The sequence below is a fragment of the Hypanus sabinus genome, chromosome 4 (genome assembly GCF_030144855.1).
Source record: "Hypanus sabinus isolate sHypSab1 chromosome 4, sHypSab1.hap1, whole genome shotgun sequence".
NCBI classification, from domain to species: domain Eukaryota; kingdom Metazoa; phylum Chordata; class Chondrichthyes; order Myliobatiformes; family Dasyatidae; genus Hypanus; species Hypanus sabinus.
In genome coordinates this window covers 16682202-16702374 of record NC_082709.1, presented here as the reverse complement: position 1 = coordinate 16702374, position 20173 = coordinate 16682202, and the positions used below count along the sequence as shown (strand labels likewise).

Below are 20173 nucleotides of genomic sequence, written 5' to 3'. Positions count from 1 at the left end.
TTCCACAACTCTAATTTCACCAATTTAATTAAAAAGATTTGAAACTGCTGACAGAGTTATCTTGGAAAAATTATCCATAAGTTTCCCCATTAAAATACCTTTTGCAGAAGTAACACAGTATTCCAAACCTCTCACAGTCAGTGTTTGAAAAGAGGTATATGCAAATTTCATCTTGAAAATAATTAATGGAGCCCATTAAGTTGAGGGGCAGCACTATCAGCAAATACACTATAAACATCAAAGCAAAAAAGTATCAAATTGTTTCTGCAAGATGTATTTTTTTTAAATCAACAATTGAAGTACATCTTTCAGAATCAATAACAAAGTATACTCGGTGACCATCATAACAATCAGAAAGCATCATGTTTAATAGAACGTGAGCTCTTGAATAAATAAATGTCCATTTTCTCAATAAGCTATAATGAGTCATCACGTTAAACTGAAAAACAGCTGAGGCGTACAAATTTCAGTTTATAATTGCAAATACCACAAGAAACACCTCTGAGCCTGACTGGAGGTACACTTTTCCTTATGTTGTTATTAAATCAATACAGAATGAGAGTCGTTATACACCACAGCACAGAAACTGTCACATTGGCCCATTTAATCCATCCTGATCCCATCTACCTGCACACAGACCATATCCCTCCATTCCCCTCCCATCCACATAGCTATCCAAACTTCTCCTGAACGTTACAATTTAATCCACATCTACCACTTTGTGGGCAGGTCATTCCACATTCATACCACTCACTGGGTGAAGAAGTTGCCCACAGATTCCACTTAAGTATTTCACCTTTCACCCTAAACCTTCTAGTTTCATACAACCCAAGGAGAAAAGCCTGCATGCATTCACCCACCCTATCTATACCCCTCATAATTTTATATCTCTCTACAGGATCTCTCCTCATTCTCCTGTGTTTCGGGCAATAAAGACCTAACCTATTCAACCTTTCTCTATTAAATCCTGTCAACATTCTTGTAAATCTTATTTGCACTCTTTCTAGCTTACTGATACCTTTTCTATAGATAGGTGACCAGAAAGACACACAATACTCCAAATCCAGCCTAACATCTTGTATAGCTTCAACATAACATCCCATATTCTATACTAATTTGTGAAGGCCAATGTGTTAAAAGCTCTCTTTACTACCCTACCTACTTGTGATGCCAATTTCAAGGAATTATGCATCTGTAATTCTGATTCTCTTTGTTCAACTGCACACCTCAGAGCCTTACTACTGATTGTGAAAGTCTCACCTCGACTTGTCCTGCCGAACTGCAAAACCTCACACTTATCTGCATTAAATACCAGTAGACAATAGATGCAGGAGTAGGTCATTCAGCCCTTCGAGACAGCACTGCCATTGAATGTGATCATGGCGAATTATCTACAATCAGTACCCCGTTCCTGCCTTCTCCCCATATCCCTTGACTCCGCTATCTTTAAGAGCTCTATCTAACTCTTTCTTGAAAGCATCCAGAGAATTGGCCTCCACTGCCTTCTGAGGCAGAGCATTCCATAGATCCACAACTCTCTGGGTGAAGAAGTTTTTTCTGAACTCTGTTCTAAATGGCCTACTCCTTATTCTTAAACTGTAGCCTCTGGTTCTGGACTCCCCCAACATCCGGAACACGTTTCCAGCCTCTAGCGTGTCCAATCCCTTAATAATCTTGTATGTTTCAATCAGATCCCTTCTCATCTTTCTAAATTCCAGTGTATACAAGCCCAGTCGCTCCAACCTTTCAACATATGACAGTCCCACCATCCCAGGAATCAACCTCGTGAACCTACGCTGCACTCCCTCAATAGCAAGAATGTCCTTCCTCATATTTGGAGACCAAAACTGAACACAATACTCCAGGTGTGGTCTCAGGGCCTTGTACTACTGCAGAAGGACCTCTTTGCTCCTATACTCAACTCCCCTTGTTATGAAGGCCAACATGTCATTAGCTTTCTTCACTGCCTGCTGTACCTGCATGCTTACTTTCAGTGACTGAAGAACAAGGACACCTAGATCTCGTTGTACTTCCCCTTTTCCTAACTTGACACCATTCAGATAGCAATCTGCCTTCCTGTTCTTGCCACCAAAGTGGATAACCTCTCATTTATCCACATTAAACTGCATCTGCCATGCAACTGCCCACTCACCCAATCTGTCCAAGTCACCCTGCATTCTCCTAACATCCTTCTCATATTTCACACTGCCACCCAGCTTTGTGTCATCTGCAAATTTGCTAATGTCATTTTAATCCCTTCATCTAAATCATTAATGTATATTGTAAATAGCTGTAGTCCCGAGCCTTGCGGCACCCCACTAGTCACTGCCTGCCATTCTAAAAAGGACCCGTTAATCCCTACTCTTTGTTTCCTGTCTGCCAACCAATTTTCTATCCATGTTAGTACCCTACCCCCAATACCATGTGCTCTAATTTTGCCCACTAATCACCTATGTGGGACCTTATCAAAGGCTTTCTGAAAGTCCAGGTACACTACATCCACTGGCTCTCCCTTGTCCATTTTCATAGTTACATCCTCAAAAAATTCCAGAAGGTTAGTCAAGCATGACTTCCCCTTCGTAAATCCATGCTAACTCGGATCGATCCTGTTACTGCTATCTAAATGTGCCGCTATTTCATCTTTTATAATTGACTCCAGCATCTTCCCCACCACTGATATCAGGCTAACTGGTCTATAATTACATCGACAAGACCCGACACAGATTGGGGCACCGCTTCATCTAGCCCCTACGCTCTGTCTGTCACAACAGACAGGACCTCCTGGTTGCCACCCACTTCAACTCTGCCTCTCATTCCCCTCTAGATAAGTCCATACATGGCCTCCTCTACCACCATGATGAGGCCAAACTCAGGTTGGAGGAGCAACACCTCATTTACCGTCTCGGTAGCCTCCAGCCTGGTGGTATGAACACTGAATTCTCCAATTTCCAGTAATTCCCTCCCCCCCCCCCCCCAGGTCCCTCTCTGCCTCTCTCCCCTTTCAACTTTCTGCTTCTTTATCTCTACAGTTCTTTCATGCTTATCCCCTCCCCCTCCCCCTTTATCTTTCCTCTGATTGGTTTTCCACCTGGAGCCTCTAGGCCCTACCCCCTCCCCTATCTCTATTACTGGGCTTTGGCCCTCTCTTCCCTCCCAGTCCTGATGAAGGGTCTCAGCCCGAAACGTTGGCTACTCTTTTCTCACAGATGCCGCCTGACCTGCTGAGTTCTTCCAGCGTTGTGTACGTATTCTTTGATCCACAGGATCTGCAGTTGTATTTTTGTGGTCTATAATTCCCTGTTTTCTCTCTCCTTCCTTTCTTAAAAAGTGGGATAACATTAGCTCCCCTCCAATCCTCAGGAACTGATCCTGAATCTATAGAACATTGGAAAATGATTACCAATGTGTCCACGGTTTCTAGAGCCACCTCCTTAAGTACCCTGGGATGCAGACCATCAGGCCCTGGGGATTTATCAGCCTTCAGTCCCATCAGTCTACCCAACACCATTTTCTACCTAATGTGAATTTCCTTCAGTTCCTCAATTACCCTAGGTCCTCTGGCCATTATTACATCTGGGAGATTGTCTGTGTCTTCCCTAGTACAGACAGATCCAAAGTACCTGTTCAACTCGTCTGCCATTTCCTTGTTCCCCATAATAAATTCACCCGTTTCTGCCTTCAAGGGCCCAACTTTGGTCTTAACTACTTTTTTCCTCTTCACATACCGAAAGAAGCTTTTACTATCCTCCTTTACATTTTTAGCTAGCTTACCTTCGTACCTCATCTTTTCTCCCCATATTGCCTTTTTAGTAATCTTCTCTTTAAAAGTTTTCCAATCCTCATCTTTGCTATGTTATACTTCTTCTCTTTTATTTTTATACTGTCCTTAACTTCCCTTGTCAGCCATGGTTGCCCCCTACTCCCCTTAGAATTTTTCTTCCTCTTTGGAATGAACTGATCCTGCACCTTCTGTATTATTCCCAGAAATACCTGCCATTGTTGTTCCACTGTCATCCCTGCTAGGGTATCCTTCCAGTCAACCTTAGCTAGTTCCTCCCTCATGGCTCCAGAGTCCCCTTTGTTCAACTGTAATACTGACACTTCCGATTTTCCCTTCTCCCTCTCAAACTGCAGATTAAAACTTATCATATTGTGGTCACTACCTCCAAAAGGGTCCTTTACCTCGAGTTCCCTTATCAAATCCGGTTCATTACACAACATTTGCCATTTTTCAGCCCATTTTTCCATCTGGTCCCGATCCTGCTTCAAGCTTTGATAATCTTCCTCATTATCCATGACACACCCAATCTTCATGTCATCAGCAAATTTGCTGATCCTGTTTACCATATTGTCATCCGGATTGTTAATATAAATGACAAATAACAACAGACCCAGTACCAATCCCTGCAGTACACCACTACAGAGGCCTCCGGTCAGAGAGAGAAAAAAAACATCTGCCAGCACTCTCTGGCTTCTTTCACTGAACCAAAGTCAAAGCCAATTGATTACCTCATCCTGAATGCCTTCTTGATTAGCCTCCCCTGCAGGACCTTGCCAAAGACTTTTTGAAGTCCATGTAGACAACATCCATCACCTTTCCTTCATTAACATTCTTGGTAACCACCTCAAAAAACTCAAGAAAATTTAGTAGAAGTGACCTACCATTCACAAAGCCCAGTAGATTAACCCTAATCAGGCCTTATTCTAATCAAAAAACTTGTATATTCTGTCCCTAGAAAACCTTCTAATAACTTAACCATCACTGATATCAGGCTCATTAGCCTATAATTTTCCAGATTCTCCTTAGTCTTTCTTGAACAGAACAATATTAGCTATCTTTCAGTCCCCGGCACCTCAATCACGGCTAAAGATGTTTTAAATATCTCTGCCAGTGCCATGGCAATTTTGGTATTAGCCTCTCAGAAGGTTCAAGGGACATTTTGTCAGGGCCTGGGGATTTAAATACCCTAATTTGTCTCAAGACAGCCAACATCTCATCTTCAGTAATCCAGTAAATCAAAAAGTTTCATACCTTTTCTTTAACCTTATCTTGGGTTTCTGAATGTCTACTTTGTTCAAGAATGCATTTCCGACTTTTTCCAGAAACGGTCACGTGCGCTTGTCCAGACGAAATCATTCCAATGGTAGCCAATCCAGATGTGCTGACTCCTGATACGGCAGTAATGCTGCTACCATTCAATGATCCATTCATACCTTGAAAAGAAACTGCAAGTTGTGGGAAAAGCACCAACTTTTGTATAACTAAGGCTACATCCACAATATGCCGGATAAATCCATAACCAAAGCCTTTTCTCTTGGTTTTTAACCCTCCGTCCACACTAAAACAGCGTTTTCGTCCCCCAAAACCAGAGCTTTTCAGAAACGCTTTTCAGAGTGGGTTATTTTTGAAAATGCTGCTCAGGCAGATGAGCGTGGACAGCGTAACCGGAGACTTCTGAAAACGCTGTCAAACGGCAGCGCACTATTTCATTGTTTTCTTGAACGCAACCTAACAATTTCAGAACAGACAGCAAAGAGACTGAAGCCAGAAGAGTTAGAAATGTACTCACCAAATACTTTGACCCATAACTTACTGAATAAATAAGTACACTCACTTTGCCCTGTTTTCTGTCCTTGCTCGTATGAAGGTAGTTTATCATTTATGCAAGCACTTCTCTGACAATAGATGTGTAACAGCCTAATGTAACATACAAGATAACACTGACACAGACATGTTTTATACATTTAACAAGATGCTTTATTAATGCAACAGAGTTAGTCAGTTTTTCAATGTTCGTTGTCAGCCAGGTCAATCTGTCCGTGAACTCCGTCGGTTGCCGCCATAAGCTCCAGTATGGTTTTTTTTCAGTTTTAAGTTCTCCTGCGCAAGAGCCAACAGCTGTCCGTCGTTTTAAGTTTTTCTAGTCTGTAACTACACAAACGCTCACTTTTATGGCGAGATTCGACACCAAGCATGTCGTTTGTTTTCCATAGATGCGTCCTACGCATGTGCAGGAGGAGGAGATTCGCTGAAATCTCTGTTTCAGTGTGGATAGAGATATTTCCAAAAACGCATAGTGTGGATGCCTATCATTTTTACTCGAAACCGGCGTTTTCAAAATTATCCGGTCTAGTGTGGATGTAGCCTAAAGCAAAGGTTTGTAAAACCACAGTTCTATTTTTAGTGTATAGTAGAAACAAGGATTGGCTGCATGAAATGCTTATCAATAGGATTATGTATCCTATTTCAGTAAACTCTTGAATCACCTTATTTCATGCACAAAAGTAAAAATCTTTCAGAATGATAGCATCTACAGAATGCTGAGTTTATGTATGCTTAACTTAAAGGGGTGGCGAGTACTGCATGAAAAGTGAGGGGTATAGAGCAGGAATTCACTGAAGTATTTAGAAGGAATTCTAGAATTTTGAATAAAGAAAATTAAAACTTTCACTGCAACCATCAGCATTCCAGGGCTGATGTAGCTCAACTATGATGTACTACTACAATTCTGCAAAGCGACTCTAGTAGCTAAGGACTTCCCCAACTAGAGACAAAGTTAAAAAAAAACAGCTATCAACTTCATAGTCCATCAAGGGACAAGTCCCTCTCGACCACTGAGCACTTCTACATGAACTGCAGTCACAGGAAAACAGCAACCATCAAAGGAACCCCCATCACCCAGGACATGCTCTCTTCTCACTGCTGCCATCAGGAAGCTGGTACAGGAGCCTCAGGACTCACCATTGGATTCAAGAACAGTTATTATTCCTCAACTATCTGGCTCTTGGGCATAACTTCATTTAACCTCACTTGCCCCAATATCATTGAAAGGTGCCAACAACCAATGGACTCACTTACAAGGAGTCTTCATCTCATGTTTTCAATTATTTTTAATTTATTTTTTGTATTTGCACAGTTCATTTTCTTCTTGAATGTCCAAGTTGGGTGGTCTTCCACTGATTCTGTTATGGTTATCATTCAGTACAGTTACTGAGTATGACCACAAGAAAGCTAATCTCAGGGTTGCAAATGGTGACATATATGTGCATTCTGACAGGCTGCATCATTGTCTGGTATGGGGGGTTGAACGGAAACTACTGAACAGGGCTGAGAGTTACAGAAAGTTGTTAAATTAGTCAGCTCCATCTTGGATACTAGCCTCCCCAGTATTCAGGCCATCTTTAAGCAGCAGTGCTCAGAAAGGCGGCATCCATTATTAATGACCCCCATCACCAAGGACATGCCCTCTTCTCATTGTTACCATCAGGAAGGAGGTACAGAAACCTTAAGACACCCACTCAGCAATTCAACAGCAGCTTCTTCCCCTCTGCCATACAATTCCTAAATGGATATTGAACCTATGAATACAACTATATATCAAATTCACTGTGATTGACTTATTTTTTCTGTACTATTATGGATTACATTGTTTGCTGCTGTTGAGTTAACAAATTTCACAATACATACCAGTGATATTAAAACTGTTTCTGATAATATGCTTCAGTTTTAATTGCTTCAGTTTCCAAAATACTATTTGGAAAATGCAACCATTTACAGTCACGTAGCGTCTAACAGAAATGAGCTTGAATGGCTGGTGCTTTGACACGCTTGTAACTTTTGTCCTTTGATGTGCTGTAGAGCACAAGTTGTGGATGTCCTAGGAAGGAAGCCTCAATAAATCGATATTTTGCAAAATGAAAATATTATGCTGCATATTTTGAGGAAGAAAGTCAATAATCAGCCACAGAGGTGCATTGTTGATCAAAATTACTGCTTCACTATAGATGATATTAATGTTCTTGAGTGTTTTAGGAGCTGCACCCATCTAGCCATGAGATTAACTTTAAACTCCCAATAAGTGACTTGTAATATGGATCCTTTAGGGAATCCCCAGCTCCCGAGCTGATCTAGATGCACCTCTGATCAATAGTCACAAGTCACTATCACAAGAAGGTGATTAGACCCTTGCTAATGGACATTATCTGGCACTGTGAGATATTTGTTGCTTGTCGTACATCACCAGAGCTTTGAACACTTTCCAGATCTTGCTGGAGGTGGGCATATAATGTTCAATTATCTGGAGGAACTGTAAATAGAAATCATCACTGTGCAATCATTAGAAAACAACCCATCATCTGTCTTTATATTGGAGAGATGGTTGCTAATAAAGTAGCTGAAGATAATTGTATTAATGATGCTATCTTGTCCTGGGCTGAGATAGCAGGTGTGGCTTCAGCCCTCAATAAGCTGTCTTCTGATCCTCGATGGCCTTTCCTGGCAATTCTTTGGAGCCACATTCAGTGTAAATGATATGATGTCAAGGCAGACCATTACCTGAGCTCTAGAATTCAGCTAGTTTGAACCACATCTTTGAGAAACACTGAGCCAGTCCCAGATGTCATGTAAAACGAACAGGGTTAGCTCAAGATTTATATCTGTTATGGTTAGTCGCAGGTAAAGTCTGAGAAGGAATATCCTTCTCAGGACATGTCTAAAAACAACTCATTTATGCTTCATATTGATGCATAGATCTCAGTGTTTATTGAGAATATTAGTGAGCCACCTTTTCCAGAAGTTCTTTGTTGTCCACCACCTTAAGCAATTTTATACAACAGCACTGAAGAGATTTGACTGGGTATGTTGATCAGAGGATCATTGGAGATCACTCACAAAATTTCATCTCTTGAAATTTAGGTCACCACATCAATTTAGGTCTGGACAATTCAAATTTATATCTTGGAGAAAAACAAAATGGCCAAATCACAATTTTTTTTAAAGCACAGGAAGCCTGGGCCCACTCTGCCTGAGCCAGTCTTCATGCACTGCCTATTAGGAGCATTTCTTCAGTCTTTTTCTATCGAGTTTTACACATACAAAATGGAAAAAAAAGTGTGAAAAGCATAATGTAGACAATGCTCCCAATAACATCTTGAAGTAGGTGGTAATTCCTAATTCTGGTTTGAGCCATGATTAATGGACGGCATAAAAATATCTATCCAAAATTGAGAAGCAAATCTATCTTCTCCTTGCTCTTCTTGTCAGCCAACATGTTCCTTGCAACCACATACAAGTGTTTTGGATGACTGCAATGATTTGATGACCAACTCCGAATCAGCTGACTCCTATGCTTTTACCAGAAGGTGATCTTCAACTCCAAACAAGCCAACCCCCTTAGATAATCCTCAGCATCAAAGGGAACAATGCTGTTCACATGCATCTACAGTTCCATTGTAAACAATCAGTAAGCTTTGCTGCTGCCAGCAGAATTTCTCCTTTAAATGGCAACCTGCAACTCAGTAACTATTGCTACCATGCCACATTCTGGGCTATGCAGACCTGTACAACATGCAGAATTTTCTGAGAAAGCAATTCCTGTGTCAGTATTGTGTTCAACTTAAGAATTTGGGAAGGATGAAGCTGAAGTAAGGAAAGTGTTCCACAACATTTGGAAAGCTGCACAAACTGAAGCACATATGACAACTTCATAATCTACTTTCATCTGATTATGGCATGACTTAAAATCAGAATCTTTCTTGGCAAATTTTTCTACAGAAGCGGTTTGTCATTACAAGACTGGAGACCCCAGCCATTATCAATACTCTTCAGAGATTGCCTTGCTGGCACCAGTAGTCACATAACAAAGACTTGTGAAGCCATGAGAGCAGGTGCTGGTGCATATCACGTGACCCTGATCGGGGCCTGATGCTACACCTTGCCCAAGTGTGACCAGCAGGCTAGTGGAGGGAAAGAGCATTTGGTAGAGAGGTATCTCCACCCCACCATCCAATGACTCAAAAGCAGAGCTTAAATTCCTACACTTTGTTTGGTTACAATGTTTATTTTTTTTTCCCTAAAGACCAAATGAAATAAACCCTTGAGTTAATGTTCAGCTTTGTTGGGGCTCCATGAAGCCCCAACTTCTTTCTTTATTAAAAGTGGTAAAATGTTTTAGGATTAATATTACCAAAGGAACTGGGTTGTAGAGCTTCTCACAAAGTACATCTAGTTGGTATTCCAAGATTGCTTGCTTCAAATAAAAAAATCAAAAATATGATTCAACAGATTTGCATGACATTAAAAACTTATTGTTGAGCTGATTATAAATTACAAGGATTTATTTTAAATCTTCATGCTGCAATGGATTATTAATTTAACCCAATAATCAAAAATCTAGTTGCTCAAAAGACACCAACTTACAACATATTTCAAAGAATGGAGACTGCATTTAACTTGTATGTAACTATATACTTTAAGGAAATATGGTCTGCTATCACTCACCTTTTTGTGTCCCTCGACCAAATTTGTTTGTGTTTCGGGAATGGAATGGATTAGAATCGTGGTTTGGACTGGAAGCAGCAAACACTGGTGGAATTCTTAACATGCCCGATGGGAAAAATGTTCCTGCACGAACCTGAGTGTCTGTAGCTCGCCACCATTCAGTGCCTTCATAACACAAAGATAACATTTTTGTATTTTATACAACAATTTACTTTTTTCAAGTCTTTTACAACTTTTTTATATAATTACTAGGGTTTAAACAAACCAGTCACTTTTAATGAGAAGTCAGAAAATCAGAAACTTCTTGCACTCTCAATCCCAACTCCAACTTATTTTCAGATAAGCAATCAATGTTATTAATTTATCTAATGAACATTCTTTTTTGACATACGAGGCATATTTTGAGGAACTCTTATTCAAGATTGTTAATGTATGCTAAATTATTCTGTATTTATTTCCTTATGAAATTTCTCCCAATAAACAATAAACAACACATAATCCATTGGAGACATTGTAAGTCATGCCTACTTCATGAAATCCATAATTTGCAATACCCTTTCTTACACCTGATGTTGAATATAGCCTGGAGATGAATTAATATGATGTTTATTATGATGCCACTTGTGTTGCCTTTTATGACTTAGCAAACAGATATAAATATAATGTAACTCACTTGTGTATTGTTATAAATCATGCAACATTGTTCAAATGAGGAAAATTATATCTGCAATTATTAAATAATTTACTTTTTATATACATTCATACTACACTGTACAAAATGGCAGTGAAACGAAGTACCAAAGAAACTTTTAATGAAATTCTCCATTTTAGCTCAAAAAGTGCACCTGCACACTTAAAATTGTGCTGCTGAAATGTCTTCCTTCTTTCTTAACTTGTTAGAGCCAATGACCACATATCGCTGATTCCCACTCTTACTCCTTGGAAAGAGTGAGAACAGAGTTCCTCTGGCCCTTACCTTCCTCGCTATAATCCAAAAGATTATCTTTTGTATTTTCTGCCAGCTCCTACAAGGATCCAACATTCCTCCTTTATGCGGTTCCAGTCTTCACATTCCTTTCGCATCAGACTCCCATAATCTACAGCACTTTGTCGTTGCTATTTATCTCTTTTTTGCCTCTGTCACCATCATCATCCTTTCCTCTTCCAAGTCCAACAAACAATCAACCGCTGCTCATCTGGATCCACTTACTGCCAACCCCCACTTCTTTATACCGACCTCCCACTACTCTCACTCCAGCTAACAGCTCTTACCCTGGAATATAAATTGTTTCTTTCCACCCACAGCTGCCTCTACAAATGAGTTTCTCCAACAGCTCAACCTTTTTTTGCTCCAAATTTCAGCATCTGCAGTCCTGCCCTCTGTTAGCTTTTTCATGGAAGTTGCTCATTCCACAATTTCCTGGTCTGCTCTTTGGCAACCCACTCCACCATTTCCCATTGTACAGAACTTTTTAAACACAAATACAGGAGATAAAATACCTGTCTTTTTATTGTAAGGCCATAAAACATAAGAGCAGAATTAGACCAATGCAAATGCAGTTCATGTCAAGAGGACTAGAAAAAAAAGCACGGTTGTAATGCTGAGGCATTACATGAGGCATGAGTCAGACTGCATTTAGAGCGCCATGAGCAGTTTTCAATAGGTGCATTCAATGTCAGAGAAACGTATACAGTATACATCCTGAAATTCTTTTTCCATCGCAGACATCTGCGAAAACAGGCTTGCCCCAAAGAATGAATGCTAGCATTGGAGAGGGTCCAAAGAACGTTCATGAGAATGATTCTGGGAATGAAAGGGTTGACACATGAGCAGAATTTGATGGCTCTGAACCTGTACTCACTGAAGTTTAGAAGAATGAGGGAGATCTCATTGAAACCTATCGATTATTGACAGGCCTATAGTGGATCTGGAGAAGATGTTTCCTGCATTGGGGAAGACTGGGAGCAGAGGGTACAACCTCAGAATAGAGAGACATACATTAAGAACAGATGAGAAGGAATTTTTTTTAGCCAGGAGACGGTGAACCTGTGGAGTTCAGTGCCCCAGAGAGCTGTGGAGACAAAGTCATTGGATATATTTAAAGTGAGGTTGATAGGTTCTTGATTAGTCAGGGTGACAACTGTTACAGGGAGAAGACAGGAGAATGGGGTGAAAACGGATATTAAATCAGCTATGATAGAATGGTTCGATGGGCTGAGTGGCCTAATTCTGCTCCCATGTCTAAGGGGCAGGTAGTGCTTAGAAGGTAGGGAGTCTGCAGCAGGACAGACAAGTTAGGAGAATGGGCAAAGTGCCAGGTGGAAGTGTATAGTTGTGTACTATGGTAGAAGGAATCTATGTATCTTTTCCTTTCAAATAATCAGTGAATATACCTTCATCATAGCACATGGCAGAAACATCCATGAGCTCACCACCCAGAATGAGGCAATTTCCATTCCTGTTGATCCTAAATGTCTACACAGAGTTCTGGAACTGACACCCCACACCTCCCCAGATTGCAAAAGTAATCTCCCTGCATTCATCACGGTAAGGCCCACGGTAAGTTCTATAGACTTCAAACAGATCTGTTCTTATACTTCTGTACTCTAGTGAATACAAGTCAAATCAATCCAATTACAGCTCATACAACAATTGCACCATTTCAGGAACGAGTCCAAAACTGAACACAATACTCCAGATGTGGCCACCTGTAATTGTAATTAAGACATCCTTGCCTGCTTATCGCAAGACTTCCAAGTTACGACAGCTAATGTGACATATTCTCTACCTCCATATTTGCACAGTGACTGGTGTACAAGGACAACCAGATCCCTTTGCACCTCAATATTTCTCAAATTATCATTCAAATGTTAATCTGCCTTTGTTTCCCATCAAGATGGAGAACTTCACAGTATAGTGTAGCTTTCATGCATTTGCCCATTCAATCAATTTAGCTAAATCGCCTTGAAGCCTCTTTCCATTTTCCTCACAACTCAATCACATCCAGTTTCATTTAATAAATAAAACTTTCAAAACAGAAAATAATACATTTGGTTCTCTCATCCTTAGTACTGTATTATTTAACTGTGGAATGCCATTTATATAGGAAAAGAAACAATCAACATCAAATCACCTGGAAAAGATGAAAGTTGTGTGTGTCCCACCAAGGCTGAAGATGCACCAATTGTTCCCAGGCCACCAAACTCTGAACGCCCTGAGCTTGTAGTGTGCAGTCCAAATGCTGCGTGGTTAACCATAGGGAAGGCACTCGATACTGCGGACAGATTAAAAGGCTGATCTCCGGCTGCTGCTCTAAACATTTGTCCTGTAAAAATGAGATGAGCAGTGAAAGTATTATGAAGCAAACTGTATAAATTAAAATGCTGCTTTGGTTTTACAAATTGCATTGAATTACATTATAAACATTTTCTACATTTGTTGCTGATGAAAATCTGTGACCACTTGCAGAATTAACTCACCAATAATAAGTATTCTATCCATACAGGTCGCAGAGCCCACTGCCTTTGTCAAAGCTGAAGACAAAACACAGCTTCAGCCCAGAACATCAACAGACTTGCTCACCACTGCGTCTGATTGGCAACTACAAGTCTGTCTTACCAAGCAATTCAAGTTCCCTGATCTCATCGCATCATCATTACTGAGGTTTGACATGGTCATTGTCAGAAACTTCAGAGCAGGTGGTTACAGTAGAACTGAATGTTCTTGAGAAGGCCGGATTGAGGAAGCGTTGAGTGTAAGAAAGCCAGGTATCAGGAGCTAGTAGACTAGTGCCAGAGAAAGAGGTGGAGGGCATGTCATGAGACTATAGAGGTGGGGTGTAGTGGTTTTGTTGGCTGCTCACCTGGCAGAATCTACTCTCTCCTTGGCATTAAGGGGGCTGCAAAGAAAAGAGCCATCAGGACCATCACAGAGACTGCTAAGCAAGTCCCCAGATGGCTGGTGATCAAGAGGCATGACCCATAGACCGATACTGCTGGGACAGAGGGCAGGGCCTGATCAACCCTTACTGGGATGCCTGGCCAAAAGGGTCTGATGTTGGAAGACCTGAGACATCAGGTTATATCAGTGATGATGTGTCCCAGCACATCCTAGGAAGTATCTCAGCATCATGAATGTTTGGAAACAAGACAGCAAACACTAGCATCCAGTTCAGTAGCACATGTGCAAATATAGTGCCTATAAAAAGTATTCGCCCCCTTTAGAAGTTTGCATGTTTTATTGTTTTACAACATTGAATCACAGTGAATTTAATTTGACTTTTTTGACAGTAATCAACTGAAAAAGATGATTCCATGTAAAAGTGAAAACAGATCTCTACAAAGTGAACTAATTACAAATTGAAAAACACAAAATAATTTATCACATTAAGTATTCACTTCCTTTAATATGACACACTAAATCATCCTGGTGCAGCCAACTGGTTTTCAAAGTCAAGGTGTTTCCATTCGTTATATTAAAAATGCACTTGCATCTGGAAAGTCCAACTGCTGCTGAGTCAGTATCCAGGCAAAAATGACAGCATAAAGTCAAAAGAACACTCCAAGCAACTCCATGAAAAAACTATTGAAAAGCACAAGTCAGGAAATGGATACAAGAAAATTTTCAAGTCACTACATATCCCTTGGAGTACAGTTAAGCCAATCATCGAGAAGTGGAAAGAATGTGGCACAGCTGTAAATCTGCCTAGCGCAAGCCATCCTCAAAAACTGAGTCACCATGAAAGGAGGAACTAGTGAGGAAGGCCACCAAGAATCCTATGACAATTCAGGAGGAGTTGTAAGCTTCAGTGGCAGAGATGGGAGAGACTGTGCATACAACTGTTAGACGGAAGCTTCACCAGTCGGAGCTTTATGGGAGAGTGGCAAAGAGAAAGCCATAGTTAAAAAAAAGACTCACATAAAATCTCGGCCAGAGCTTGCCAGAAGGTACGTGGGAGACTGGGAAGTCAGTTGCAAGGAAGTTCTATGGTCTGATGATTGAGCTTTTTGGCCATCAGACCAAGCACTATGTTTGGTGTAAGTCACACTATCCCTAACATGAAGCATGGTGGTGGCTGCATCATGCTGTGGGGATGCTTCACTGCAGCAGGCCCTAAGGTTTGTGAAGGGAAATCCTGGATGAAAATCTGATGCAGTCTGCAACAGAACAGCAGCTTGGGAGAAGATTTATTTTCCAGCAGACAATTTTGCCAAGCATAAAGCTAAAGCTACATAGGAATAACTTAAAAAAAAAACAAAGTTAATGTCCTGGAGTGGCCCAGTTAGAGTCCAGACCTGAATCCAATTGCGAATTTGTGGCTGGACTTGAAAAGGGCTGTTCACTCTTGATCCCCATGCAATCTGACAGAGCTTGAGCAGTTTTATAAAGAATAATGGTGGAAAATTGCGGTGTCTAGATGTGCAAAGCTGATAGAGATCTAAACACGCAGATTCAAGGCTGTAATTGCTACCAAAGGTGCATCTACTAAATACAGTACTCACTTGAAGGAGGCCATTATGTAATTATGTAATCAAATAACGAGGTACTCTTCAGCAACACCTAGCGCAAGGCGAAAGAGTGATCCTGAGTCAGTTTGAGGAGCGGAGAGCTAAACGGAGAGCACAGTGGACAACAATTCCACGACACCCTACACATGCAGCAACTGTGGCAGAGCCTACCGTTCTAGGATCGGCCTCAACAGCCACAGTCAACACTGCTCAACAAACCAGTGACTCCCAGAGGCGCAGCACCGATGGTTGACCATGACCGATGGACGCCACACACAATATTTATTTCATGTTTAGTAACTGAAATAAGTTTGGACCAATTTGTAGAAATTTGTTTTCACTTTGACATGAAAGGGTCTTTTCTGTTGATCAGAGAAAAGACAGCTATATTAAATCCACTGTGATTCAATGTTGTGAAACAAAACATGAAAACTTTCGAGGGGGGATTGAATACCTTTTATAGGCACTGTAACAAGAGAGTCAGTGAAAATAACTTAATTTACATCCATAGACTAATTTCAATATAGAAATAAATGGAGACAACAACCTATACAGAACTGCTATCACAAAAAGACAAATTTCTCATTTGGAATGTGTGATTCAGGGACTAAAGAGACCAGAGGGATGCATATTCAGTTTCTGAAACTTTAGAGAAAATTGAGTCAATCCTGGTCAACAAGTATATGGAAAGACTGGGAACGAACAGAAACACAGATTAAGCACTATCACATGATGTGATCAATTGCATCAAGGTGGTGAAAGGGGAAAATCATGATCAGAGGAATTATGACCCAATAATTCTACATGGAAACAGTCCCTTTGCTCAAACCAGTTCATGCTGACCAAGATTTTCATCTAAGCAAATCCCATTTGCCTGTATTTGTCCCATACTGCTCCAAATACTTCTACATGTTGTTAATGTATCTGTCTCAACTGCTTGTTCTGGCAACACTTTAAAATACTTAACAGATTCTGAGTTAAACTAAAGTAATTCCTCAGGTTCCTATTAAACCTCTCCCCTCTCAACTTAAACAGACATCCCCCAGTTCTTGATTCCCCAACATGGGAAAAGATTGTGTACATTCACTTAACTATCTCGATGTTAGACATCTCTATGATCACCACTTATCTCTACTAAATAAAGTCACAACCTGCTCAACCTCTCTCTGTAATTCAGTCCTTTGCATGCCAGCAGCATCCTCAAATCTCTTCTGCAACCTCTCTATCTTAATGCACCTTTCCTATAGCAGGATGAACAAACTGCACATGATATTCCAAAGGCAGCCTCACAAAATCTCTTACAAAATGCAATACATATCATCATTTTGAGTGTTAAGTAGAAGTTAGGAAGGTCAATTTCCCAAACTCCTTCTTCACCACTTTGTCTGCCTGCAGTGTTACTATCAAAGAAACATGTATTATAATCCTAGGACCATCTGTTCTACAACATTCTGTGGGGTACTGTGACAACCACTATGCAAGTCCTACCATCATTTGTCAATGCAAAATGCAACACTTTGCACTTATCAGAATCAGACTTCATTTACCATTCCTCAGCTCATTAACCCAGCTGATAAAGATCTCTCAGTTAATCCATCTTCACCATCATTGACACAAGCCACTTTAGTATTATCTGCAAACTTGCTACGCATACCTTGTACATTCTCATCCAAATAACTGTTATAGAGATGACAAATAGCAATGGATCTAGTACAGAGACCTGTGGAACACCATAAGTCACAGGCCTCCAGTCTGAAAAACAACTTTCCACCATCTCACTCTACATCCTACTATCAAACCAATTCTACTTCAGATTAGTTAGCTCTCTCGGGATCCCAGGTAATCTAACTTTCTATAGCATCTTCTCAGTGAGGATCTTAAGGCGTTACTGAAATCTATACAGACAACATCTTTCACCCTGCTCTCGTGGAACTTCTTCGTTAGTTTTTCCAAAAAACTCAATCAAACTCCTGAGACATGATCTCCGATATATAAAACGTGCTGATTACCCCTAATCAATCCATCTTTCCAAATATTTGTATATCTCATGCCTCAGAATCCTCAAAGTAATTATCCTGAGTTAGCTTTCACATGTAGTGGCTATACCCCAGTCTGTCATGAATAAAGCCCTCCCCAGTATTGAGCACATCTACTTGGAGCATTGTCACAGGAAAGTAGCATCCATCATCAGGGACCCCCATCACCTAGGACATGCTTTCTTCTCACTGCTGCCATTAGGAAGGTGGTACAGCAGCCTTAGGACTCACACCACCAGGTTCAGGAACAGTTACTACCCCTGAACCAACAGGCTCTTAACTCACAGGGGATAACTTCACTTGCCCACCATTGAAACGTTCCTACAACCAATAGTTACTAAAGAAAGGGACATGGATTTGGGCCATGCACATTCAAAGACCCATGAAAGAAAAGCTAAGAAATTGCATGTTAAGGTTGCAATTTCTGACAGTATGACAGCTCCTTCTAGTTAATATTTTGTTTTACAGGTATAGAATATTACAGCCAATGGTGAATGGTTATTCAAAGTTGCCTTGGCTTCCATCAAGCTTGTATTTCAACTTCAATTCCTCTCAACTATGAAGTATTTCTACAAGTGTTACGCATTTCCAAATCTATGTAGCTAAAAATTAATTTCAACTTAACATTGATTTATCCAAGTACAGATTCAACATCAAATTTAAATTTCTTGGACTTCAAGTTTAAATTGACAAATCAATTACTTTTGTTGCTTCAACTACAAGAAACCAATCACAAATCAGAAAAACTTTAACTGATGCAGTTCAAGTTATTACCATCAGAAAATATTAAATTATAAAACCCACAGAACAATTCCAATGTAAATATGGTACACGAGGTAATTGGCATAAGAAATAGAAACACCTTTTAATAATTAGGTAAGCACATAAGGAATGTGTAAATAGGTGACATAAAATAGGTGGAAAGATGCATAACCAAAATACTAGCACAGATCATTTGGGTTGAAGAACTAGTTTATTTGCTAATCTATATTCAGTTAAACTTTCACAGAGAGGCACGCACAAGAAAACTTAAATATTGCCAAACAGCTTGCATTACATTGCATACAACTTTAAAATGATAGCATTGACCCCATTTGCCACATGAAGTATGCCAAACATGCAGATAAGCACGCGACCAGAATTGATTTTTAGAAGCAGCTTTTGTAGACATCTCATTCTTCAACATTTATGGCAAAGACCTATAGTATACCAAAGAAACTGGCGAGCTTCAATGTTATTCCAGATGCAGTGCAAAATATAACTATTCCACAAAAGCCATAAGTTATAAGAGAGAAGCCAATACTAGTGGGACACCTCTACTTTTCGTGATTTTTATTAACGACCTGGATTGTGGGGGTAGAAGGGTGGGTTCGCAAGTTTGCAAACAACACAAATGTTGGTGGTGGTGTGGATAATGTAGAGGAGTCGACGATTGCAGAGAGACATTGAAAGGATGCAGAAGTGGGCTGAGAAGTGGCAGATGGAGTTCAACCCAGAGAAGTGTGAGGTGGTACACTTTGAAAAGACAAACTCCAAGGCAGAGTACAAAGTAAATGACAGGATATTTGGGAGTGTGGAGAAGCAGAGAGAGCTGGGAGTACATGTCCACAGATCCCTGAAAGTTGCCTCACAGGTAGATGGGGTAGTTAAGAATGCTTATGGGATGTTAGCTTTCATAAGTCCAGGGATAGAGTTGAAGAGTCGTGATGTAATGATGCAGCTCTATAAAATTCTGGTTAGGCCACACTTGGAGTACTACGTCCAGTTCTGGTCGCCTCACTATAGGAAGGATGTGGAAGCATTGGAAAGGGTACAGAAGAGATTTACCAGGATGTTGCCTGGTTTAGAGAGTATGCATCATAATCAGAGATTAAGAGAGCCAGGGCTTTACTCTTTGGAGAGAAGAAGGATGAGAGGAGACATGATAGAGGTATACAAGATATTAAGAGGAATAGATAGAGTGGACAGCCAGCGCCTCTTTCCCAGGGCACCACTGTTCAATACAAGAGGACATGGCTTTAAGGCAAGGGGTGGGAAGTTCAAGGGGGATATTAGAGGAAGGTTTTTTCACTCAGAGAGTGGTTGGTGCATGAAATGCACTGCCTGAGTCAGTGGTGGAGGCAGATACTCTAGTGAAATTTAAGAGACTACTAGACAGGTATATGGGAAGAATAAGGTGGGGGATTATATGGGAGGCAGGGTTTAAGGGTCAGCACAACATTGTGGGCTGAAGGGCATGTACTGTACTATTCTATGTTCTAAAATACTCCAGGGCACTTCCTCCCACTTCCAATTGTTGAAGACAATTCAAATTTTACAAGTATTATTTATGTTAAGCATGGTAATTTGG

At 40.5% G+C, this 20173-nt stretch overlaps 1 protein-coding gene across 17 annotated transcripts in view; it reads right to left on the bottom strand.

Annotated features, from left to right (window-relative positions):
* baz2ba (bromodomain adjacent to zinc finger domain, 2Ba) overlaps window positions 1–20173 on the bottom strand; it is a 250780-nt gene that overhangs the window by 125246 nt on the left and 105361 nt on the right. For all 17 annotated transcript variants that reach the window (XR_009511572.1, XM_059966477.1, XM_059966482.1 and 14 more), the window contains 3 exons: window positions 13414–13605; window positions 10280–10444; window positions 5033–5214 (listed from right to left, as the gene is read on the bottom strand). Coding sequence is in view for 16 of the 17 variants with exons in the window: in XM_059966477.1 (XP_059822460.1) it covers window positions 5033–5214; window positions 10280–10444; window positions 13414–13605 (539 nt within the window). In the remaining variant the exon portion in view is untranslated. The remainder of the gene's footprint in view (window positions 1–5032; window positions 5215–10279; window positions 10445–13413; window positions 13606–20173) is intronic.